The 27,686-nt window shown below is 46.6% G+C and overlaps 1 protein-coding gene across 1 annotated transcript in view; it reads left to right on the top strand.

The window, feature by feature from the left end:
- LOC119186595 (cell adhesion molecule Dscam1) overlaps window positions 1–27,686 on the top strand; it is a 350,150-nt gene that overhangs the window by 76,289 nt on the left and 246,175 nt on the right. The window contains exon 2 of the mRNA XM_075885810.1: window positions 27,288–27,452. Coding sequence (XP_075741925.1) covers window positions 27,288–27,452 — 165 coding nt within the window. The remainder of the gene's footprint in view (window positions 1–27,287; window positions 27,453–27,686) is intronic.

Raw genomic sequence — 27,686 nt, 5'->3', positions numbered from 1 at the left:
GTCAAACTCCTCGCCTCTCTCGCGACGACTACATCGTAGTAGTGAAACCTCGCGTTCCCTGTGAGCTACGCACATTTGCCCAGCCGATCGCGTGGGCGACGCTATCCGCAGCTACCTCGGCGACCGGACTACCACGCAAATTCAAGTGTGGCCAATCTGGGAACAGAACATCTTGGTCTGTAGCACCACCATTTGCCTATGGCACAGCGACTCCTCGGGGACCTCCAGCTGCAAGTGGGGGATCAGCAGCTGCTCGTTCGAGGTCATGCCAAGGCACCAGGGGATACATGCAAGGTCGTCATTAATGTAAACCCTGCTGAAAGCCCGGAGAAGATAAAGTCTGAACTGTATTAGCCTCGAGGTACTATCCTTGCGGTCCGCAAACTCGGAGATTCCGCGGCGGCGGTGGTGACTTTCGAGGGCATGAAGTTACCCCGCTTCCTCTTCTACCACTGCGTAGCGACGTATATCCGCGCCTACAAGAAAACGGTCCCTGTTTGCACCAAGTGCGGTACCATCGGTCATCGACCACCTCAGTGTCCTCACCCCGCTCCAACCCAGTGTGCCAAATGTGGAACCCCCGCACCTGCCGGTCTCAATGCCCACGACTGCCACCCCAAGTGCCTCCTCTGCCACGGCGCCCATGAGACTGGGACCAGTGGCTGCACGGCAAAATTTCGAAAATATCGGAAACGCAAGCAGCCCTCAACATCTCCTCGAGGGACCACCTCATGTTCGTCACAGCCAGACAGCAGCACCAACCTGCATCATTCGGCTCCACCACTCCATGCCGACACTCAAGCATTCCCACCGCTCGAAGCACTAGCGGCGGTACCTCAGGTGAGCAGTTGGGCCGGGAAAGCTGCTTGTAAGCCTCCCTCACCCCCTTCTGTCGATCCTCCTTCTCCCGAACTTGCGGCCCTTCGCCAGCAAGTTGCGGCACTTCAAAAGCAAAATTCTCTTTTAACTAAACAACTCGAACACCTAAATAAGAGACTTCAACCCCAACAACAGTGTACTGCAAGGCCATCCGGTATTGCCTCTTCTGTCCAGGCGGCTACGCCAGCTACGTCCAAGCTTAGTCCTCGCGCTAAGTCCACTCCCATTCAACCGCCGGTTCAAGCAGCCATGTGTACTCCAGCACTCGGAACCGGTGCCACATCTACTCCAGAAGCTCTTGAGGCTCCTGGGGCACCTCAGGTTTTCTTGCCCGCTAACCAAACTCTCCCTAGCGAAGAGCGCACCCCACGCGTAGAGGAACGCCTCACGCGCGTCGAAGCTTCGATTAATCACCTCCTCACCAGCTTCTCGGTCCAACGCATAGTAGTAGAGGTTACCCAGGCTATTCGAGCCTGGGCAGTCACCCAGTTCCAACCCAAGGTATCGCGTTCCCGCTCCTGCTCGGTGGGCAGTGAGGGTACAGCTCCACGGCGTCGTCGTAAGGTGGCTACCACCACCCCGCCGTCGGACAATCCGGCCTCCGTGCCCCTCCCTGCCTCTGAGGATTCCGAGCGGGACATGGAGGACCAAATATAAAACCTAAGACTGTCACGATGGCTACCAATCGTACGTCCCGTTCAAACATTGCGTCTAAATTCGAGATCATACAGTGGAACCTTGGAGGCTTCGGGAACAGACGAAAGCGTTCACATCTTTCCCTTTTCCTCAGCTCACTTGGCTCTCAGCCGGCCGTCTTGGCGCTCCAAGAATCTCGCCCTGCTCCATCCCTTTCTGGATACTGCTCCTATGTAGGCGGCACCACCACATGCCTCCTCGTGCATAAAGCTTACACGGCGATACAGATTGACCTCGATCTGGATCTTCCTTACGACTACTGCATGATATCAGTGCTGTCTCAGTGGAGGGGCCAACCATCAATACATATCTTAAACGTGTACTGTCCCCCTCGCCTTGCGAGGGCTTCGTTTGCGCATCTCTTCCATCGGGCGCTGCGTATAGCGGCCCGACAACCACTGGTGATTGTCGGGGACTTTAATGACCCCAGCCCTAACTGGGGTTACCACTACGAGAAGGCCCGGAGCAAAGAGCTCAAAAAGCTCATTTCCTCGCTGAGCTTGATGCTTCTTACCGATCTGGCATAAGACACACGTTCCGGCAACTCGGTCACGCGAGACACATGCCCCGACCTCTCCCTCACCCGTCACATCCGCGATGCTACATGGGAAAATTTAGGCTAAACCCTAGGCAGCGATCACTCTTTACTCCGCATTTCGTTCACACCGCGGCAGAAAATGCGCCAACACTGGGGCCAAGCCTGTTTCACCGATTGGACTCAGTTCAGAATGCAACCATTCCCCGCCGGCCTCTCCTCGACCGAATATGCAGCGTGGGCATCATACGCTCTTCATATGAAACAAGCGAACACTCGCACCCTTGCAACCTCTAATTTGACTCCTGCAATCAATCCACACCTCCTACATCTTTGGCACGCTCGCCGCGGGCTCATAAAGCGCTGGAAACGCAACAAACTTAATCGGAAACTTCGCGCTCGCATTGAGGCACTCACTGCAGAGGCGGCCGCATACTCCGCACAACTTTCCTATGCTAACTGGGCAGACACCTGTTCGAAGGCTGCAGATTAGATGAGCTCTAAGAGTGCGTGGCGACTCTTTAGAAGCCTTCTCGATCCCTCCACCACCAGGGGAGAACGCAACGCCAGCTCCACCGTGTTCTGCATGCCTTTCAGGGCACTACGGATGAACTCGCGCGAGAACTTCGTGACCGCTACATCTGCCGCACAATTCATCCCGCAGGCCCAGCATATACGTATTCCGGCGCCCCTAACACCGACCTCGACGCCCCATACACGCTTTCTGATTTACCATTTGCACTTACGAAAATGCGACGGGGCACGGCCCCTGGACGCGACGGAATCAAAGTATCGCTCCTGGCAAATCTTCCCGACCAAGCACACCTCTCGCTACTCCACCTTATAAATTCGATATGGGACGGTTCTCCGCTTCCAACGGAATGGACCACACCGGTCGTGACATTCATTCCCAAATCGGCAAAGTCCATTAGTATTGAGGCACTGAGACCCATCTCACTTACGTCTTGCGCAGGCAAACTCATGGAAACCATGGTTCGCGAACGCCTTTCCACCTACTTGGAGGTCAGGAGGACCTTTGCCGACACGATGTTTGGCTTTCGCCCGCATCTGTCGGCGCAGGACGTCCTGCTCCAGTTTCAACACGATATCATAGAGCCGACTACTATGCGCCTTAACGATAAAGCCGTGCTCGCTCTCGATCTCCGCGGGGCGTTCGACAACGTCAAACACAGCACTATACTCACTAGCCTGTCTACCACAAACTGCGGGCAGAAGACTTTCAACTACATTCGCGCTTTTTTATCACATCGCACTGCCTTCATTCGCCCTAATTCTATCGAAACGGCCCGTACTTATTAGGCACGCGGGGTACACCTCAAGGGGCAGTCCTGTCTCCTCTGCTTTTTAACCTGGCGATGATGAACCTCCCCTCTCTTCTAAGCGAGGTCGAGGGAATACAACACGCACTATATGCGGACGATATCACAATCTGGACCAACACCGGCTCCTTAGCGCAAATCGAAGAACGCCTGCAAAAGGCTGCCCTTCTGGTGGACACCTACGCAGGTTCATGCGGCCTGGAGTGCTCTCCAGCTAATTCGGCTCTTCTTTCAGTCTCTCCGCTACCGCCGCCTCAAATTTTTCTTCCGTCCGGGCCCGTTCCGTCAGTGCAAAATATTCGGGTTCTTGGCCTACACCTCACATCGTCCTTGGATCCAAAGGGCACAATAGCAGGCCTCAGACGCAACAGCGAACAGGTGAGCCGCATGATACGGCGAGTTTCTACCAAGCGCGGCGGCCTCCGCGGGTCTCAGTCCCTCCGATTGGCCCACGCATTTGTGACCAGTCGCGTCCTTACCGCCTTGCCTTACCTTCGCCTGCGTCGTCGACACGAGCACCAGCTCGACGTCCTTCTTCGTTCAGTATACAAACGCGCTCTGGACCTACCTATTGCAACTTCCAACAGCCGATTCACGGCTCTGGGGGTACACTACACCTTTGCAGAGATGCGCGAAGCTCATCGCGTTAACCAAATCAATTGACTGTCGCAGACGCCTTTAGGGCGCCGTCTTCTACACAGACTTGACCTTGACCCGATATCTGACCAAGACCCTCTGCAGCCGGTACCAGAGCTCTGGCGTCAAAAGCTATGGGTGGAACCTCTACCCCGTAATATGAACCCCGACTTCCATCCTGGCCGTAGACTAGCACGCGCCGCGGCCCTTCATACGCGACACTCCGATCGTCCTGGTATTTTCTACGTGGACGTCTCGGGTCTCTCCCCCTTGGGTCACTTCACGGCTGCCGTGATTACAGAGGGCAAACACGTAGATGGCCACTCCTTTCGAGCAGACACAGTAATGCACGCTGAAGAGGTTGCCATAGCTTTGGCCGCCTCTCACCCTGCTTCACGCACCATCCTGACGGACTCGCGCTCGGCCTGTTCTCAGTACCTTCAGGGTTCCATTGCCCCGCTGGCGGCTAGTCTACTACAGGCAGCCTCTTGGCGCTTTAACCCTCATCCCATTCGTATAGTCTGGACCCCAGGCCACTCGGGCCTGCCCGGCAACGAGGCGGCAAATGCCGCTGCCCGCGCTTCTCCTGTCCGGGCCGTTGCCCCTCCATGTCCCGAGACGGAATCTGGCAATACCAACCTGACGCGCTTTCGCGAAATTTTGGCTTATTGCCGGCCTTCGCGCTGCCTCTACCCGGACCCCGCACGCGGTTTGGAGAAAGCGGACGAACGCCTGCTACGCCGCCTGCAGACGAACACCTTTATCAGTCCGGCGGTCGCCAGGCACTTTTTGCCGGAAATCAATGGCATCTGCTTGACCTGTCATGTCCTCGCCGACACATATCACATCGTAGCATCGTGCCCAGTTAATCCCGTCCCTTTCTCATCCCCTTTTCCTATCCCAACTAGAGAGGCTTGGGAGGAGCACCTGCTCGGCTGCTCTACCTTGGCTGCACAACGCTCCTTGGTGGAGTGCGCACGGGCAGCTTCCAGCTCCACTGGCGTTCCGGAATGGGGTCTTGCCACTCTAGCACGCCGATGAGCCACGTCGGCACTCTCTAGTAGACTTTTTCTGAAATAATTGTTTTTTACCACCACCATCATCTCTCGCGCGTACATTGGCCCGCTGAGAGGAGGTGAATGGACGATCTCTCAAGCGCTCTTATCTCCCGGCGGGGAGGATTATACGTCTCGGCTGGCGTTCGGCTTGCACTAGAACTATTCTGTTGTAATTACCGGCTGGAATAGTTGCACATACTCTGATTGCAAAAAAAGGCGCGCTTTTCAGACACAGCAAGGTAACAACTGAGACGCTCATTCACGTGCATCTGTACCTGTGAGTACGTTTCCTGCGTTATTTGTGCGTGAGAAACGCGGGGCACGTTTCGATCTACTTGCCATTCTACGAGTGACCTTCCAATTTGTTGCTATCGCGTTCATTGGTTCGCCTTTGCGGCAAAGCTGTGACGTTATCATTTTTCAATGGCAATCGGGTTCATTCATCGGGGATATAACTATCAACTTCTTTTACGTCTACCGTAGCACGAAGACTTTTCTTGATGATTACCGATTGATACTGTGCTGGGCGAACCATTTCCGTTGTATGCGTGCGAATGAACTTTATTATCGCATTGAACAACAACCATCGGCGGGGTTCCTGTTCTCTTGCATCGATACCATAACTCCAACTAATAATTTGCTGCACATAATGGGATGTTCTCAAATCAGTTTCTTCCGCGTATATTTCGTGTCGCTGTGTAAAAGCGACATATGGACTAATTCGAAACGTTGTGCAGGTCAACATAGATTGTCTTCCAGCCCTGGGAGCTGTGCAGTTGGACAGTGTGTTTCAGTAAGTCTCGAAACCCCAAAACATATGACTACAATACATGCAACTCCGACTTCGGGCCTACTTCGCCTGAATTCACACACACAGACTCAATCATGTGATTGAATCGGCTGTACTCCAAAAAAGGGAATATGCACGTCGCTTTCGTCCCATGAGTGGGTGCTATTGCTGTATGCAAACATAGATAGACATTCGAGCTCTCTGCGGGGCTGTAGATACTCGCACGGTAGTGTAATCTCTGTAGTTATCTTCCCATTCCGAGACGACGCTTGTCCTGCGGGAGCGAGATGTGTTCGGTATGGTTCTCAGCTATTAAAATGCGAGCGCGCCAAAATCATGGGCGTGACCGGTCGTCGGGATGCTTGAATTCGCAAGTGCGGGCAGGAGCGGCTACGTGCATGGGTAAACCACAAGGTGTGACCGAGTCGATGAAACAAATACACAAGAATGAACGTGCATCTAGCAGCATCCATGTATCCTACGATGAGGATAGGTAGCCGAAGGGAGCTTAAACGCAGTCCCCTCACGCAGCAGTAAAGCAAAAAAAAACAAATAAAAACTTGTCCAATCCCGTCAGTAAGTGTACAAACAGCAGCACCATGTCGAAGCCCGGCACTATAGGCAGCGTTGTTAAAACAGGCCACCTCATAATTACATTATTACGGCATGCTGTATCAATTGCCTCGATGCGTTAGTGTTTGTGCAAGTGCGCGATTATACTGGTGGCGGTGAATACTCGCTGCACTTGCAATACTGCAGTAGATTTATTGCAGGGGGGGGGGGGGAGGCTCAGACCAGGGCTCTGCGGCAGCTGCCACTCAGCGAGCTGGATCCCTCAGTGAGAACCTCGACTCAGCTTATCGTACAGACTCTCACTGGCAAGCGGCTCCTTCCAACGCTTCACTGTAGGATGCTGCCTTTAAAATAGGCAACATTACTCGAAACAGTATTGAAAGCAGAAAGGAAAGAAAAAAGTTCAATTGGGGAGCGCGACTCGAACTGAAGTCATACACCAACAACGCATCATGTTGCACACCAACAACTTACCCACTGCGTCTCGAAAAATCAGCGTGGTACGGCTAAAACCGGCAGAAATAGCGACGTGATTTTCTAAAACGAAAGCTAATTCACGACTCCTTGAAAACAGTAGCATCAATATTGACACCTTCCAATGAACAAAAAACAGGAACCTAACTGCCTACCTGTGCCACGATCACATCATCAACTGCGCGTTAACCCACTGAGCCACCACAACAGCTAACTGGTAGCGCAACTTCCATAGAAGCCCATGGATCGAGTAGTCGGCGGCTCGGGGTCACCGTCATCATCTATGTGAGGAGAGGACAACAGAACGAAATATAAATAAAATACGTCATAATGAGAAGTGCTAGCGATGTCACGCATTTGCCCTACATGGCGCGAAATATAACATTTTCTTAATTGCTAGCCTGCTACGTGCCTTCATAATTACGCGATTTGATTGTGCCTCAATTACGTCTTGCTAATTGCACGCGAGAAAAAAAGAAACAAAAATAACAATAATTGAGGAAAAAAAGCTGTTTTATTAGCCAAATGACGAACTCAAAATATGCACAAAGAACTTCGCAAAGGCAATTGTGAGACAACTGTTCACGAGCACACTAGCATAATAGTTAAAAAAAACTCACGTTGCCCTGTCATTGAAAACTACTGCATCGAGAAGACAGTTTTGAAAATACAGCTTGGCAGCCGTAGAGTACAGTGTCTTGTCGCTTAGCCTGTCACGTTTACAATCTCCAAAGGCGAGGGCACGCCGGCCATGCGCCAGCAAAACAGTCGACAGTCACAGGAACGGCTATCTACACATTCTGTGAGCTAGTTGAGCTATAAAACGCACATAAAAAATAAATTAACTTCTATACGTACGCACGAAACCACTACGGAAAAATGAGCGATGCCTCGTGGACCTGGTAATGCACCGAACCAAGGAACACGCCGAAACAAGCTCTGATAACATATTGCCTCGATACGCCCCCAAATCCGTTGACTCCTGTTACCAGGCTGCCTGCATGTGCCCACTATTTCTGAAGCTAAACAAAAAAAATGTGCACTCAATCACATAAAAAAACCAAAGTTTATTAATGTAATCTACAAATTTATTGTAACAAATAAAATTAAAAGTATCAAAAATAAACGTTCAATTATTTTTTTGTTTTCGCTATTTGTACTCCCCTCACCTAGTCGAACTTCAATCGTCACGTGGTTGTTGATGTCTGTCGCAATGGGTTTGATACCACTTTTCGTTCCGACTTTCGCGACCTATTTAGATTGACCTTGACAGCTATGCAGTGTCGTCTAAAACAAATACAAATTTACTGGCACCACCCACTAATTTTTACCATTACACTACGGGGACGGGCCCCCTCAGTGTATTCATTGCTTTACGGCGGTAGGGCGCGTCACAATTACGACTCCACTACGGTGACGGGCCCCGTCACCGTAGTCACTGCCAAATTTGTTTGATGTTTTCTTTTTTGCTTTTAGAAAAATATCGCCATTTGTAAACATGACCAAGGACACGTGATTTGCACTTGCCGCGGGATAGATAGCTCGTGCATGAAAACTGCAACTCCAATTTTGCGTCAAGTTACTGATAAATTAGCACGCAAATATCCATAATAAATAAACCAACCTCTTTAATGTAGAGTTAATATTTTCTATAGTAAGCATAATAACCCTAAAGATTTTTCACTAACGTATTCATCTTCTGTTTATATGAATGTCACTTGCGAAATATATGAAATATATTGAATTTAGGCTTACGTATATTTAAGTATTAAAAAATCACATTCATTATGGCTAACACCAATGAGTTCTGTTCAGTCGACAGGAGAAGATGTCGGATCGTAAATCACCCGCAGTGCCACTTTACTGCATGACAATTTGTTTTTTCAAGACAAATGAAACCTCGGCAGTATGGATCGGGTTGCTTTGCGTCAAACTGCTGAACACAAAACTGTGTATTCTGAGATTTCCTCAATTAAAACAGCGGAACTAACGAGTAATTTTACCTTCCATATATCACGAACAAACATAATATATGGCGTTATTTTCCAAAAAGAAAATCAGCAATAGAAAACAACAGAATGGAGTTACTTAACAAAATCTGGAGAAGTTTACTGGCGGCACCCGTACTTTCAAACAATGTGAAAATAAATTATGTAAAATAAACTTCACGAAAATGTGAAAATAAACTTCACGACAGTTAAGCCTATGTAAATCCTGTTTTCCAAACGTGAACATTCGGTCTTATGCAAATGTACCTTCTGCACACATAGGTTATCTATGTTATCTTATTATGTAAGACAGAAAGAGAGATATGTGTTGCGGAAGGGCAGGAAAACTAACGGGAGACTAAATACCTAGTTTGCTACCCTGCACTGGGGAAGGGGCATGGGGAGGCAGAAAGCAAGTAAGGGAGGTACTACACTCATTGCTGCGTGTTTTTACAGTAAGAAAATGTCATTTTTGATGATGCTGTATTTCCGACGCCAAAAATACATGCAGTTGATTTAACTTTGTTAGTAGCCACTCTCACCCACGTAGTACCATAGCCCACCGATATAAGTACAACGTTTAAGAAATAGAATAGAATGGAGAAGGGAGAACTTTCTATAATACAATCTGTATATTGTGGGAATAGAATTATTCTCAATCTTGTAGTTCAAGTAGGAGCCCTTACATGAGAGGAGCTCCAACGTCCCCGATGTATAGGGAGAAAAGGAAGCCAGTAATTTTTCAAGACCTAATGACGTTTGCTGTCGGGCTCGTTGGTGCATATAACTGAACTTGAATCGGTGGCCCAAAATGTTAGACAGGAGCGAAGAAGACATGCAAAGCGTGTAAAAGTGCACAATTTCACTTTTATACGTCTTACGCGTCTTCTTCGCCGCCGTCTAACATTTGCGCCATCAATTCAAGTTCTGATATTTCAAGACACCAAAGTGTGCCTAGAAAGTTCTTCTTTAAGTGAATTACGCGTGAACGTCTGGAAGATAAAGAGATTAGACTGGTGCCTTGTTCATACTACAAACGTCAATATTCAAAATTACTTAGCCCAGAAACGAACACAAGCTCATATGCCCAGGCCACCCATTTTAGCTCGGAATTTCGCTAAGTTTTTGGCCGAACAAAACGGCAGTCGCCCCAGTTAAACTACATTGCACAGCAACTAAGAAAACGTCGTCCTCTTCGACGTGACAGTAGCCTAGACGTCTACAAAATGAAAAGCAGTCGTAACGATTGTTTGAATAGCCTTGTATCCCCTAGCTTTAGACCTGGCTCACTGTTTCTCAAGGTTCTGCTAAACTGATCTCCAGCAGAGCGTGCTCTTCCGATCAGGGCTGCTCCTTGCTACTGGCATATTTCCCAACAACACAATCTCTCAGCTCATTTGTCATCGTAGCAGCGGGTAAAGTGTCCCTGCCTCGAAAGAGTGATGTATTTAGATGTGTAATCTACCGTGCTGCTTCCGTTTGCCGACTCACCTAACCCAAATTAGAAATCAATTTCCTTGGCGTCCTTCCCGATTTGAAAGACGGAAAGAAAATTCTCAGTAGAATAATTATTAAGTGAAGCAAGCCAAAATTCTATCGATTCTTATGAGATGTTACAATGCATTAAAATGTTGATCAAGGCGAAGTACATTATAGAATAACAAAAGTTTCTTTGTACGTGTCATCCATGGGCGGAATATTTCTGGCAGGGCTTGTCGATAGTGGTTTAAACGAAACCTCGTAATTTGCATTTTGCGGGAGGGCTTGTCGATAGACAAGATATTGATGTGCTCTCCACACTTGAAAAATATTTGAAGGACTTACTACATTACTACATCAAGTGCATGCCTAGCCTGCATCGAAGCTGCATCATGGATGTCTTACTAACGACAAACACTCAAGACCTCTAAAATTAGATAGATAGATAGATAGATAGATAGATAGATAGATAGATAGATAGATAGATAGATAGATAGATAGATAGATAGATAGATAGATAGATAGATAGATAGATAGATAGATAGATAGATAGATGAGTACCGGATGCAGCGCTTCTTTCTTGTGATCAGCACAATGATTATTACATGATAACAATATGTAGCAATTCCAACTAAAGCCCAGCAGACATTCTATCAATTGTGATCACATTGATCAGTCACCAGTAACGTTAATTGGCATATAGGGGTCTTCCGTCCCGACAGTCATGATCGAAGGGAATGACGCAACACTTTAGTAATCACCAATGAGAACTACGCACATTGAGGGTCATTTTTCTACGTATTCATGCGATATGCAATTCAAGTTGTAACAGAAATCTTCTTACATTTTTGCATTTTTGTTCCAAGATTAAGACTGATCGATAAGAGCTTGGAAGGTGCTAGCAGACAGAGTCCGCAGTGGCTCTCAGGACGATACTGATCGTAATTAGGATAATATTTGAAAGTGTGACGCGTTTCCCGACGCCCATGAGGGATGGAGAAAATATTAGGTTCTTAAAATGTAGTGACAGTTAATTCTTGAAATCTTTCTTTTTTTTCTTTCCTCGCTTCAATTTTTCGTCCCGTTGGCCCCTTGGATCCACGTTGCAGCAATGCAGTGCTTTGGGTAAAAATGATGTACGACGTCCACATCAGAAACAAACTCGCTCGACACAGTAACAAACACAACAACGAAACAAACGTTGCAAGAAAATTGGATCACAATTTACCGGCTCATAGTTAGAACGCTTAGCTGGAGCACACAAGATACAATGAACAAAAAGTTGCTATTGTAAGTATCAAGTCTAGAAAATGGCACAACGTTGCGAAGAATAGAAAGGTATCAAGTGTACCGGAGCCCGTAATGGCAAGAACCCTTTCAGAAACGAAGATTGAAAGGCGCGTAAAAGAGGGAGATAATAAAAGCGCTTCTTGAAATTGCATCCGGCTGTTTATTCGAAAGAAGAGTAGCACCGCGACCTTTCAAGCAGCAGAATTTTTATTTCCTTAGTTTTCCCTGGTGTATGTGTCATTATTTCGACGTCGCTGCTTTTTTACGTTGGTTCTCTTTATCCTCGCGTTGTATGGGCGTCAACTCTGGCACTTTGTTGTTTTCACCTAGTTCTCACAATAGTTTACCGTTTTCTATCCCGTTCGGCAAACCGTAAGCTCCTACGCTTCTCTTGCCACCCGACCTCCAGCAGGTTGAGGCAAGCTCAGATGTCAAAGCAAATAAGAAAAAGATAAAGTACGTTGGTGACAGCGTTTCCCTACCACTGCATTCATAGAGTTCGCATTGTTACGGCTGCTTTTGCGTGCCTGTCAACACCGAATCAGGGCTCTCCCTTTTATCTTTCTCTCCCTCATTTTTCGAACCATCTTATTTCGGCCTCCTTTAAGTTTCTTAGTTATTTTCGCGTGACCCCGTTGAAACCTGAGTATAGTTTCAGACTCCTACATGATGATGTTGCAAGTACCGATTGCCAAGAGGCGCTCTGCGGCTGTTTCTTTAGATGGTCGAGTTCTAACGGCGAAGATTTCGTCAGTGCTGGGGCGCGATGCGTCACCGGCAGGTGGGTTGTGTAAACAAGCGCTGTTACGGCTTTTCAACGGAATCACAAAGGGGTCCGGCTGAGTCTCATCCACCTAAAGTCGAGCGCTACACTCTCTACCACCTCCTCACTTTCCAACCACCACATCGCCTCCTCCTCCTCCTCTCCGCCAATTCCCTCAGCGCCGATGTCGTCTGGTTGCACAGCCGCCTCCGCCCAATCCTGGATTCTTGCAACTCCATCCTCCTCACAGTTCTGTCAGCGTGGCATGTGTTCCCCGCGTGTCTGCTCCCTCACCTATTCACTCGAATGTACGACTGCAGCGCTTTTGTCCTCCGTGCTTGCCAGGTGTTATTCGTGGCTCGTGTCCCGGAAATTGGAGCCGCATGCGAGGCCTTTGTTGGTGGCACAGATCGCTACGGTGCGTGCGCAGCACAAGAGATTGTGGCATGAACGAGATGTCGCGTCTGGCCCTGTGAGGAAATGGTGATTTGCGTAGAAGCCAACTGTTTTGCGGGCTCCCAAGCACGCGCTCATGTCGACGCGCAAAAGGAAGCTCATGTCTCGCTAATTAGGGTCGTCTTTACTGTTGCAGCGTTATGCTATTTTTACCTCTATCCCGACATTACTTAGTGCTACTACTGCAGAAATACCGCGTTAGGCAATCAAAGGTGGTAACGCCGCAAAAAAAGCACGTTTTCTGTGACGCTACCATTTCACTTTTTAGCCTCTTGCTTTTGGTTCGCGTATTTCCACATGGGTGAAGCTAGACGTATTTTGTTACGCGAATGGTTCGAAAAAAATCGGTGAACATCAGTGTAAGTTATGTGCAAAATTATTATTCCTCCTTATATATGCTGTCAATGCGCTAGTAGAATCTGATGATTTGTAGGTTTCATACATCGTGCCTAGCATGGCCTCCGGAGCTTCTGCAACGCGCTGCTGGAGGTGTTCACAAAGGCCACACGCTATGCCATGTATGAACTGAAGTGAAAACGAATGAATGCCACTAACCAACTCGCTAGCTTATAAATTCCGAGCGCCGAAAATGAGCGCTCATCACCTTCGTTTGACAACCCGATTTTCTATGTTTAATTTTATCCATCGCTATGTGGATGGGCTCTCGCGTCAAATTATTGCTGCCTAATTTTCTCTTTGACGAACTATCCACCGAAGGGATCTACAGACCGGCTCCTGACATACCAGCTGCGAATCGTTCGGTCAAGTTATTCATTTTTTGGGGGGAACTCAGCATGAAATTGTATTTGCCGTGTCGTGGCCTGGGCTGTCAAATCGCGGAGAAAGAAAAAAATAAACCAGGTCTGCCTCCTCATTAATTGTCAGGAATGCCAAAAACAGTCAACTTGGCGTATTTTGAATCAAAGGAGGAGCTTTTGTTACCACTTGCACAAAGCCTATTCTAAAGAACATTGGAAAACGCCTTTTCATGCCTTCCGGCTGTTATTTCACTAGCTCCTTCATAAGAAAGAAAAAGACAAAAAATCATCTTTTAGCATTTCTCCGATATAAAGGCTCAGGAAAAAAGAAAAAAAAACAATATACTTCACATCAAAATTTTATTAAACAGGCTCTTTTTATATATACATAAACGTCCTAAAGTCTTTGGGTACGGGAGGAAAAAAATGATTCGTAATATTGAAGGCACGTGCAAATTCGCTTGCAATTGCTGTTACAAGTTTATTGGTTTATCTTCGCGCTGAGCGCCACTCAAAACAACGTTTCCCGATGGTTCAAGCAGAAAGACTAATAATTGGCAGAACCTTCGCTTTCAAAGCTCTTGCAAGAGCTACGACGACCGCATTTTTTTGTCTCATTATGCAGGTACGCACGCATACATGTAATGAAATTATTAGCTTTGTCGGCAGCGGCTGTCTGGATCTTGTAATTAACCCAGCGTATTCAAGTGGCCTTCCACAAAGAATTTGCGACAGTGGGGTGGTTTTGGCAAGTTAATAAAATTTCAAGCGTCATTTACGCAAAAAAAATATATCGCTAAACGTTATTGTGTATAGCCGGAATGTTTCGTCGTATTCTTCAACGTTTCGCGTTCACGGAATTTGTGAACTTGTAATTAACCTTTTTTTTTCGCTCTCATTCTTCTTTCCTTTTATTAAGGACTAGGATAACAGAATAGTTTTATAAGCTTGATTAAGACTATTTGATGAATAGAATAACACAATACTTCAGAAAAATAATATTGCTATATCCTAAAACTTGTAAATCCTCTTTTCAACTTTGGGCAAGCAATACTTTCATATTAATGACCGTCAAAGTAACTAGTAAAGCAAGCGGTATGAGAAAGAATGAGAGGTAATATAGAAGGCTATAGGTTTTAATTAGATACACGAGGTTGCTTTAGAAAGACGGAGGCACTTATACTGCACAATTTTTACTTCCAGATATTCACAAAAATACTTCCAAGTAGTCCCTTAAAATAAACGTTGGAAGCACTCCACGAAGTGCAAGGGGCCATTGTAGCTGGCGGTCAAAGTCCCAAGCTTCGCTCGTCGGCCTGCTTATGCTCCGGCAAACGTATGTTCCATAAGCATGCTTAAGGACATAAGAACATGTCTTTCTTTAACGGGGTGCTCGTTGGGCTTTTTGGCCCAATACTGACACGCACGACCGTGCCAACGCCGCGCCTGGACTCGAAAGACGTGGGCAAAGACATGCGAAACGTCTATCGCTCCATTGAATAAGACAAAAAGAACGAAAGACGGAAGTTCAGGGTGGTTAGCCAATTCTCCGAGCTTGACTCACCTTTGACCCATCGACAATGTCAATCGATGTCATCACAGGATGACGACATTATCGGACGTCATCACTAGCTATCTCGAAAAAGGCACCCACTTTCTTCTTTTTTTTTCCCCGCGCAAACTTAGCCAGATGCTCCAAAATTAAGCAGGCTTCATTTCTTGTTACGCTTCGTAAAAACTAAGTGTGTTGGGTAGAACTCTAATAATATGCATTCTGTAGGCGCCACGCTTGCAAGAACGTTTCGTCACCAGCGTGACTCAAGGCGACAACATCCGCCACCACAGTGACGCAGTGGTTATGGCGGTCGGATGCCCTGCATTTCTAACCACATCAATGCGCACTCATTGCGCTTGCTACGCGGTTGAATAAACTCATCTCAAATTATGTTTCCATGCTGCCGTTGTCTGATTTCACATATTCAACACAAGCTTCCATGCTTAACATGAACTCGGCAGAGAATCAGAAAAAAAGAAAATAGCTTTTGAAGGCTGTTAGTTTTGAAGACCTTCGTTGTGTATAAAAGATTATTTGATGCCCTTCTGTTCAGGGCACGGGGTCTCGCCTGTGTCCTCTTTAGACTCAAAAAAAGTTTTCATTATCATCATCAACAACCTAATCATCATGCCCTTCTGTCTCTTCTCATCAGCGTAGCATGATGCAAAAAGTAAACAAACGTAGGTCACAAGAAGTTATAAAATATGAATCGGTAGCAGATTAAACAACACGGGGGGTCGACGCGAAGTTAACGACAGCGTAGTTTAAACTTAACTACGCTGCACCATGTGTCACGCTACGTCCTTGGGTCGACCCATCAGATACACCCTCTGTTGGCGGCCGTAAATACTCGTGACATGCTCACGCACATAGAAAGCTTTCGAAGCAAACTAAGCGAAACTTTGTGTCATCATTATCATGTTTTGATGTGTCGTTTGCCTTCATCAACTGTTTCGATCACGTGATTCCAAATTTAGTTTATGCGGAGGTAGCGAAACGGCCGCGAGCACGCTATGAGCGTGGTATGTTGTCATGTTCTTACATGACACGCGCGTCAAGATTATACTGTTCGCACCAGCCATATATTTCGTCATCCAGTGACGTCACGTAACACCAAATTTGTTATATCTGAAACTAGCAACACGGCCACGAGTGCATCATGAGGGGCCTAGTATACTCTAGTGTAGCATTGACACGCGCGCACGCTGGGCCCTAAGCAAAACGCGAGCACTGTATAGTCTGACGCCTGGCGCGACCAGCATCCGTCGTGAGGGCCGGACGGCAACAGGCGCGAAATACGACATGCTGTTTTCGCGCCGATGCGTTACCCAGACAACCCTGCGTTTCGCTTTTTTCGTGACGGAGGGACGGTGGACGCGCCAAAGCGGGCATGCGTCATAGCAACGCAGTGCGGCGGGCGCCTGCGAGTATATGGAAGGACCGGCGCCTGGCGTCGCAACGCCGGTGTGACGCGACGAAATGAACGCCGCCGTGCACGCACATCACGTGTCGTCGAAATGTATGGGCGCCTTGACTTTGGCATGTAGTCATGTTCTCACATGACACGCATCTCATGATTACCATGTTTGCATCAGCCACATACATTCGTCATCCATTCACGTCCCGTAATACCAAACTTCGTATATGCGAAGCTAGCGAAACGGCCGCGAGCGCATCATAAGTGTAGCATGTTGTCATGATGTTACGTGACACGCATATCATTATTTTCATGTTAGGCTACGTCGCTTGTGTTCCCAAAGCAGTCGTGTCATACCATACCAGTTTTGCAACATGTCATGGGACCGAAACCCCCGCAAGAGCAGCAAGACCGTGAAATGTAAATCATTACACCCATGACATACATGCCATTATTTTTATGTTATGACTAGTCAGTTATGCTCGTCATGCAGTCATGCTATGACATACCAAGTTTGGTAATATACCAGTATTGGAATGGCCAGGAGAGCTAAACGTCGTAAGCGGATAGATAGATAGATAGATAGATAGATAGATAGATAGATAGATAGATAGATAGATAGATAGATAGATAGATAGATAGATAGATAGATAGATAGATACGCTCAGTTGCCGAAGTTCACTAAGAAATGCTTCGCACAATAAAAGCGTGGCTGATTCCCCTATAGAGGAATTGTTTTAACATGAAATTAAAACGTGTGCTTACAGAGTTAGTTGAGTGTTTATTGTGCACTGTTTCAGGAACAGCAACAAATTGTCAGGTCAAGTTAGGAACGGCCAGCAGCTCAAAACTTGCAGCGTGCACCTGAAGCAGAAAGCACGCACAAAATTAGCATACACCGGATGAGCACGGACTAACAACAGTCACGGCAAGACACCTAAAACGCGTTGTTCAAGCAGAAAGACGAACGAAACGAGCTCACAAGTGTACAGAGGACAAGCGCGAGCATCTGTCACAATTCTTACTTCTTTTTGTGTGAGTAGTGCATTACTTTCATAAATGAAATCACGCAGCGTGCGAAATGGCCTTCCTCCTCTATCGAATCGCGAGTCTGATAAGCGTGCTCACAGGAGAAACCAAGTTCTGTGGAGGCTATTTGCTACTGATAACGAAAACGTGCCAAAGTTTTGAAGTTCTGAGGACTGCCAAATGGTGTATGGTGTAGGGCTTGCCGTTAGCATCTCCAGACAACGTACGCTCCGAGGCGTACACTTACAAAATTCGAGGGTGTACTGCAAGAGCAGAGGGACTGTGTTACTCACCGCAGAGTTCTTTCACTCCGTGATGGAGTAGCGCACAGTTGGACACGTAACATACTCCTTAGCTGTATGCAGAGTAAAAGAGACTGCGAACTCTCTGCTACTCAAGTGTAGTTCCCACTCTACGCAACTCTCGTACCGATGAGGCGTGAATGGGATCTGGCACCCCGTCCTTGCTGACCTAGCGCTTGCATGTTACCGCCGACGCCGCAACGCTATATAACTGTCTCGTTTCAGTGATCTTCACTGATCTTCAGTTTCAGTGAACTTTCAGTGATAACAAAAGCATGCTTCTGTGATCATGAATGTCTAGTTCCCGAAGTGCCAACACCAACACCTTCGCAGCAAGAAACAGCGGATACATCTAAAGCGTAGCCAAAGGTTAGTTTACGGCACAAACAAATTGCTACTAGAGTAAGGTAAATCTCAGCACATATTGTAAGAAAAATGTTAAAAAAACTTTTTGCACGGAGTTCGAACTCGCCACCTACTTACCACGAGGTAGGTACTCTACCACTACGTCACGTTGTTGTTTTTGTTTTTACTTTATTCCCTGTTCATAAGCGCTTACATCAAACCACAAGCACAATAGAAACAAGCAGTAACAGTCCGACACAAACTAAAATTTCCTTTGTGCTGCCAAGGGCTCTACCCTCGACTACCATTCAGGTGCAATCTCCTGAGTTTTCTGCAGTTCAACAAAATTGTCCATACATTCACGGAAATACATTCACGCAGGCTGTGCATCCTGATCGCAATAAAAACCCGCCATACGGGCCCACCATAAACAGTGAAGGCCACATAGCATAATCAAATAAAATGCATTCCCTCTTCCTCCTGTATTTGCAGAAATCTTATACCATAAAAATTTAAAGGTAATTCAATCCTTAACGTCCTTTGAAGTACATCCAAAAAATATACTCCCTCCCAACAATGTAAGAAAACATGGTTTCCGGTTTTTCACAGATAAGACAATTTGTCCCCAAGGTGAGTAAAAACCACGGTCTGCTTCAAATGTCCTGACAGATAATGTATCTCTGTGAAGCTTAAAAAATTACTTCGCAGTATGAGCAACTTGCATTCCTTCAATCTTCTAAGCATATCTTGCCCATGACCTTCAGTGTACATGGCACAGTGCAGAGGTTCAGGTAAAACAAAAGCACACACATCTTTGTACAACTTTTTTGCGAGTCACTGAAAACAAATATTTATGGTAAAATCTAACAGAAAAAAAACGTACACTTAGAATAACCTCCCTAAGATACCCGCGGACAGCACCAGTCATGTCATTCGTGCTAATCACTTATCCAGATAAAGCCCGCATCAGTCTCATTTGACCCACTGTGTGTAAGAAAGCATCCCTTGTGTAGCAAAAGAAAAAACGATCCTATTTACGACTTGGCGTATGAAAAGATGTGGTAAATCCAGTCCTCCATGTTTTCCTCTTCGAAACAGATTAGTTCGACTGCATCTCTCCCAGTTTGAGGCCCACACGAACACTGCGAAGATGCGATGAAGCTTCTGTATGTTTGCTCTTGAACAATGAAATACTTGCGCCACATACCATAGTTTTGAGGCAAAGAAAAAATCACAGACAGTCGCCCTCGAAAACACTGACAAATGATTACCGTTGCATCTATTGGCTTTCGTCTTGATTTGTTTCGCTTGTTCTTGACAATAGTTCTCATTACGTTATACTCGCTGGGCGTAACCTCCTTGGTTTTAGAAAAGTTTAGCGAGCGTTGGGCCGCAGTGCCATGAATACAGTGAACTAGTGTTACTATGAACTCTAGGTGGTTACAGGTGGGAAGGAGACACGAAGCGAAAGCCGTAAGAAAGTGTGCGTGTGCCACCCCTCGTTTAGTCCTTGGAATGTCCGCTGCATGGCGGTGCATCTATATACGGAATATATGATAAAAATATGCGAGATGGTGGTACTTGGAGTGTTGACTAGATGGACGAACGGACACACAGATGGATGCATGGAAGCATGCACGGATGGCTGCACGGACGAATGGATGCATGGACGGACGCAGAGGTGGATGCGTGGACGAACGCAGGGACGGACACACGGATGGACGTGCGGACGCACGAAGAGACGCACGCACGAACAGACGCACGCACGGACGGGTGGATGGACGCATGGACGTTCACACAGACGGACGCTAGGACGGACGGAAGCAAGAACGAATGGACGGATGGATGCTTCGCCCCACTCTCCATCATTTATTCCGTGGATATGCTGCCATTTTTTCTTTTGCAATCTTTTATAAATTTTTCCATCGTTACTTCCATGATGGAAGCACGTCAGTGGCATAAAAGATTTTCGTTTAAAAAGCGAATAAAACACCGTGAGGTTAATGTGGAAGGCACAGAACACTCAAACAAAAATCTCGGAGAGGCGTCTATTCGGAACAATCTTGGCGCGAATACTACAAGAACACTTGCATGATACCCACCATGCCATAAATCAAAATTGTGTAGTGCGGCCAGCATGCACTACCGTTATTTGTCGTTCTTCTAAAATGCGTGGCGTGCGCTATGTACTTGTGTACACTTTGTTGATGCTGTGGCTGACGACGGTGAAAACTTATGCCTAGACATTTTTTTATAGATTTGGAACTTTTAATAAACTACTTGTTACGAAATTCACATTGTGTGACACCTGATTGTTAATGTATCAAAACGCTGTATAACACACGTTAACGTGATTTCCTACACGCATGAATGCTGCATAGGACCTGCCTGCCTACCTACCTACCTACCTACCTACCTACCTACCTACCTACCTACCTACCTACCTACCTACCTACCTACCTACCTACCTACCTACCGACCGACCGACCTACCTACCTGCCTACCTACCTACCTACCTACCTACCTACCTACCTACCTACCTACCTACCTACCTACCTACCTACCTACCTACCTACCTACCTACCTACCTACATATCTATCTATCTATCTATCTATCTATTTATCTATCTATCTATCTATCTATCTATCTATCTATCTATCTATCTATCTATCTATCTATCTATCTATCTATCTATCTATCTATCTATCTATCTATCTAACTTCCTACGTCTAGGTGCCCCGTGATTGCCTCAAATTACCGCGGACCAAAATAGTCATTGGTGGTAAGAAGGCGTAATGAATATGTCTGACATGTCAATACATGAATAAATTGAAAACTCTGTCCTGTACGTTGTCCAACGCCTTGCTCCAGACACGTGGGGCACGTACGCGTAAACCTTGGGCCTCGGTATGGGCCGCAGGTACGCGGACATGTGTCACAAGTGACCGACTGTTGACATATCCCCAGGAATATTGAGGACAGACATTGGTAATTTAAATGTGTGAGCCTTAAGAAAAACAGACATCGGTAGCATTCACCCGACGTTTGCGAATGACTCTTGAGGTTCCAGCAGTAACCCGCGGATTATGCGTGAAAATAAAATATTTTACCAAAGAGCAAAGTCGATTGATTTATATGTGGTGTTTAACGTCCCAAAACCGCCATATGATTATGAGAGACGCTGTAGTGGAGGGCTCCGGAAATTTCGACCACCTGGGGTTTTTTTAACGTGCACCCAAATCTGAGCACATGGGCCGACAACATTTCCACCTCCATCGGAAATGCGGCCGACAGAGCGAATTTTGGTCTCGAAGCTGTGTTGAAAAAAATTCGGTAGATTCCACGTACCTTGGGAATTGATGTTAAATACATGCAGGAGGAAGGTGAATGTGTTTTATTTCTTTTTATTGAGCGAGACGTTATGAAGTGACACTTAATATCTATAGTTGCTCCAGGACTCGCAACAGACTACAAACCGGTTAGCATTTTTTCACTTTCCGCTTTTGGCAACATGGATGACGAAGAAAGGCATAACGCGTTCCTACGGGATCTTATCAGCCGCCCAAAGTACTGACTCGTTGTGCAGTTCACTTCGTAAGGTTCGTCGTCATAGACGGCATCTTCTATCTCTGAAGCATGTACCCCGTCCGCAGATAGCCCATAAAGACCCTACCATACCTTCCGCACCTTCAATTGTGGTACACGTCACCCCTCCTGAAATCACACCTTTTCCTAAACGCAATGTAGTAAGTGCCGCCGTGGTTGAAGTTGCGGTGTCGCAACAATCACCACCGGAAAGTGAGGGGAGAAGAAAAAGGAGACATGTTGGTGTTCTGGTTGGAAATGGCTGCCATCTTCGCCACTGGACCATTTTTTATTGTGAATAACCTATAAATATATTGACAACAATAAGTACAAATCCGCGCACACACATACGTTAAGTCGCCGCATATGTTTTACATAGCAGTTGCCTACAGTTGCGTAACGGTTCCAAAAGAAACATGAGTATTGGCAGCACCAGAAGCGTGAAGCTGACATGAACCACTGGTGTTTGCGCTGTTGCGCGCTTGGATGGTAGCCCTCAACTCTGCTACACAAATCAACTTTAGCGGATGGCGCCTAACTACAATTTACGTTAACGTGACAAGATGGCTGTATCATAGGTGTACCTATGTAATATATATAATATTGGATAGCCAGTACTGCATAATAAATAGGAAATTGAGGTTACACGAACATTAGGGTCTATATGAACACTCCTGAAAAAGACTACAACTATAGCTTATAGACCAAGTTATACATTTAACAGAAAAGTATACTGTAACAACAATGTGTCGTTGTTCATGCACTCGAATGTCGGTGCATAAAGAAAAAGCGAGACAGAGATGTTAATTTATAGAAAGGCATAGAGGCCACCCTGAGCGATATAATGCTCTAGCCTGCTACTCTACCCCGGGGGGAGAGGAAATGTTTGTGTTATGAAGTTAAACCAGCGAATGATTTCATGTCACGTAGCTCTTAATCATCCAGCAAAATTTTGCCATGTCTGAATAGCACGAGATAACTGCAATAAAAGTAACCACAGAAGCGCAGACCCTGATATCCCATCTGCTGAGAACCCTGAGCACAGAAGCATTCTTCATCGCTAGTGACCCTGCAAAAAAGCAACATGACTATCAATAAAGTGATGTAGAATCTATAATGTATAATCCCTGCCGCTGCATTGTGTACACGTGTCTCCTTGAACGATCCAAGCGAAACCTGTCAATTCAGGCTCATGGCGTGATCACGAACATTCCAGCCACACAGGCAACTGCAGAGCTCCGTGTAACATAAGCACAGTGTCTCCACGTGGTCCGCTTAAGCGGGGCAAGCCCGACCAAATAGAGGGTGCGTGACGTCAACCCCGCAGAGGAGTCTTGGTTGGGCACTTCTTTTGGGACCATCAGGCCTTTCTCTCCTGCCGACCAACCCATCTTCTTCAATATCGTTATAACACGAAGCTTTTCGCCGTTCGATGATTGCGTGTCTGGAGGGTCTCAAGTATATAGCGAAAATGAAAACTAAGGCCCGGCGTGCCTCGTGCTAAATATAGTTTCGCGGTGAACAAAAGTGAAGGTCTTATCGCAAGTGGCAACCAAAGCGGTCACACGTGCCAGCAGTCCGCCGGGGCGTATAACATTGAACGGCCTCGGCAGATACCTCATCAGGCGCATTTCCCGGTGGCTGCAGAGGGTAAGTAAGCCCAGATTCAGGCCAAGCAGAAGATCGCAAAGTCAATAAGTGCTTGCCGAAAGGGAAAGCATGACACACGTCGTCGCGATCGTTGTCGGATCGGTTTCCGATGCGCTCCACTGCGCTGGCGCAGTTCGGTCTGTCCAGTACGGTCGTTGTTGCATCAAGTCTGGGCGTGTGTGCTCAGCCCGATCCATGAGTGTCGCATGCCGCTTCTAATCGGGCATTCATCTTGCTATGAAACTAGACTGAATCGCTATATCGCTGTTCCACGAGCCTTTCTTTTTCTGTCGTTGTCGTTGAAGACGTTTTGAGAAAAGAGGGGAAAATAAAAATAAAAGAAGAGTAGTCCCTCCCTGCACGCCGTAACAACTTCAGTACAACTCCTTCCTACAAAATCCTACTTGGCATTGATGCGCAGCGCTCGTTATTGACAATGCCCTTTGTTTAAAGCTCCATTATTCGCTTTTACTTCTTGAAAGCACATTTTACGAAACTACCTCGCGTGGAGCGATAGAGCACGGCATTCAATCGTGAAAAATGGACAGCCGTATTGTACACTAGGCAGCACGTTTAGACCAGCGCAATTGACAAGGTCTCGTTCGATTGTCAACGACTAACTACCCTCGTTAAAAAAAAGTTCTCGTGGTCCGTTATGAGCTGATGATGATGCTGAACTTACTGATCTCTGCATGTTAAAATTATTTTACGGTTTTTTTTTCTGAGTTACTTCAGCGACAGTGGTGGTTAGGCGAAGATTGTGTACAATACACACGTTAGTGGGACGATATGAAAGCAAACCTACTTTGCAAAACTCCCCGAATCCTTTCAACCATGCTGCTTATTCATGGCCTGTTTTCTTAGACGCCAACATATCGAGAAATCGAACATCTGCGATCTTTACAAATAGTGTGCATCCGCTTAAAGACGTACGTCGGTTTCTCTCTTTAGGAAGTGGGGGGGAGGGGGGGCAAGGGGAGGGATTTTACTGCTGTGCGTCCCCTCCCCACTTATCCTATCACATTCTTACGAAGGCCCTTATGATTGGAATGCGGTAAAAATACAAAACGTCACCCCCACCCACCCCTCTTTCACGGTCTGTGTTCATTCATATGCCTCTACTTTGGCTGCAAGAAGAAATGATGGAATGGTAAAGCTGGACTTTGCATGTGCTTTCTAAAAAGATTAGAGGCGGTTATGAGAGAGGAAGCTCTAGAAAAGATGGCCTTGCGCTGTACACACATCGGGCTGCTGCTGCCGGCCTACGCATCAGTGACGTCGTGGTCGCTCTCGTGGGTCCCTCCGAAAAAGGCCAGACGCTCGAAAGAAACGCCACTTAATCATTGTCAGCTTCCTCATAAGTAACTAACCAATACGGTTACGCTGAAATGTGCTTTAGTATTCCCCTGAACGAAACATGAAAGAATGACAGAAAGCGCAGAACGAAAGGGCCCTTTCAGGTAGCGGGTGGGGGGAGAAGGTTGATCTATGTCACAGTATAGGATAAATTTTGTGCCATTCCCTTCCTCTTAGGTGGCTAGCGGGCACGCCAAACCCCCTTTTTGTGCCCACCTGTGGTCGCACCGAAAGCAAAATGATTCAGACATGTTGCGAAAGGAAACTTTCGGCATGCACAATACATCATCACACGTTGTACCGACTGCTATTTTTTATTGCTATCACTTGTCGTGTATAATTATGGCCAGAAAAAATTCGCAAAAATAATAAATATACAATGGTCTCCATCCACAGCTTGAGCGTGTATGTATGCTTACAGCGTTTATGCAGTACGCTTGTGTATCGCGTTTCTCTCAAGTTGTGTCCATGTGATTTGCCAAGATAACAAGTGGTGTGTCGGTTAAGCTATCAAACTATACAGGCGACAGTCTGGCATCCTTTGGCACCTTGTGAGTCTTATTCCACTGCACAGCACTCAACAATGATTCTTTATCATCATCGGCCACGCGCAGCAACAACATAGTGCACATATTACTTTACAAATGTGGAGCGGACCAATGGCGTATCCGCTGAAAGACTAATAATGACATAATAGATGCCTTAATACTTCAGAAAAGTTATGATTTATGGCATAGCGGAAACCTTGCGGAAATCCAAAGCTTAAAACAGAGTTGTCTTTGCCCTAGCACGAAGCTGTGCTCAGAATTCACAGTAGGGAGTAACGCAATCATTGGTGACTTCTTTTTTAGGAGCTTGGTCGGGAAGCTTCTATTTTTCTCGACTTGTCCGGAGGTGGCTGTCGGCGTGTACACCTCTGTTGCCAGTTTACTCTTTTCCGGTTGCCGCCAACAGTGTCCTCTCTGGCAATTCCAGCAATGCTCAATTGAGGGCATGTCGCCACTCAAGGCGCCGGTTTTCAGTGGCCCGAGCACTCGCCTTCTGGTGACTACGTCGATATCGTTCTCGTCACTACGTAGACACGGCAGCACGTAACAAGTTCTTATGATAAGTGTTACGCTAGGGTACTGATATCAACCGAAGCCCCTCACCTGCCTGCTCTCAATCGTAACTCCCGATAGATCCACGTCTGTATTTTAAGAGAGTTAGGCATTTCACTCATGACAGCGGTCAGTACGACACAAAGGGCAACCAAAGCGGTGCAGATCAATGTGGCAACACTGTGCAGTGCCGGGCGTGGAACGTGCCAACCACACTGCCTTCAAAGTGCACATTCTGCGGCGGCTCGTTAACGAGCATTTCTAGAAAAAAAAAAAGGTCTCGCCGATAAACGCCCCATGCACCTCCGAGCAAGCTCCTCAAACATAATTCTTTTTGCGGATATGGTGGCGATGTTGTAAACATGATATTCTTTCTTGGGGACCTTCGACGCAACAATTTTGGTCTGTCTGTCTGCATGTCTGTCTGCCTGTACATTTGTCTGTTTGTCCACTCCTAATCGCACCGGGTACTTGAAACGGCCAACCCCATCCGCAGCGCCCACCAATGTTGCTCAAGGTTTAGCATTCATACTTGTGCAATCGCCAATTAAAAAGCAATTATTTCGAATGTCTGGGACAGCATAAAAACACATATATATTCTGCACGTGCGCCTTTTACTAGAAAAAACATAGATAGGTAACTTTAAGTACCGTACCACTTATCACGCTGCGCTGACCATTCAACGCTTGCACGAAAAGGGGAGTGTTTCCAACGCTTTGCTAAGACGAGACGGTGGTGGCACCTACTGGTGGCATTGCGTTCTACACCTTATAACCTCTGAGATGGGCACGCACACTTGTCTCAGAGCCACGTGGGTCGTTTTCCAAGAAAACTGCCAGATGGCGCTCATGTCTCGCGTGTGACGTGACTTGATACGCTCGTTCGCCTCCGCTGCACTCTCAAGGCACTCTAACGCAGCGCCTCCAGAATACCATTCACCAATTTTCTTGCACAGAACATCAAATAAATGTTTTGTTCACTCTTTCCACACGCAAGACTATCGTCTTTCGACGACATTTGCTGATTAAAATGCAGATACGGGGCCAATCTTTAATATCGAATGTTTTAGAGCCTCCTATTGTTTTGATTTTGCATGCGTATATGGTAATTATGCGTGAAAATGCAACATTTGTTTGTCGAGTTAACACGCAAAACTTCCTGTTCACCGACGCCTGAAAGATACACCAGGAGTCATCACATGTTTCTTTCTTTCTCTCACTCTTTCTCGCAGTGATCTTAGAGGAGTTCGAGGCGCACGTGCACGATGACTACGTGCCACGGGGCAATACTGCGCTCTTCCGCTGTCACGTTCCCAGCACGCTGCGACAATACCTCAGTGTCTCATCGTGGACCACAGAAGACGGTCTCGTCATCGGAAGGCACGAGACGCAATCGCGTGAGCATTGTTTTATTTCATATGACCTCGCACGTACAAAGCGTTCTTGGCCTAAAGGAGTCATATATTAATCGCACACATTTATAGCCTACCTAAAGGTAATATAAAATGTTATAAATTAGTCAACAAAATATGAACGAAGATAAGCGTTTTGAGATGGTAGCATGTCACACCGTTTCTCAGCGGTGGCCGGGCGTACTGCAGCACTCAGTTTGCCAAAGTATTCCCTGCACC

Source organism: Rhipicephalus microplus, chromosome 2, assembly GCF_043290135.1.
Source record: "Rhipicephalus microplus isolate Deutch F79 chromosome 2, USDA_Rmic, whole genome shotgun sequence".
Classification (NCBI taxonomy): Eukaryota; Metazoa; Arthropoda; class Arachnida; order Ixodida; family Ixodidae; genus Rhipicephalus; species Rhipicephalus microplus.
This window is presented reverse-complemented; position numbering and strand designations above follow the sequence as displayed.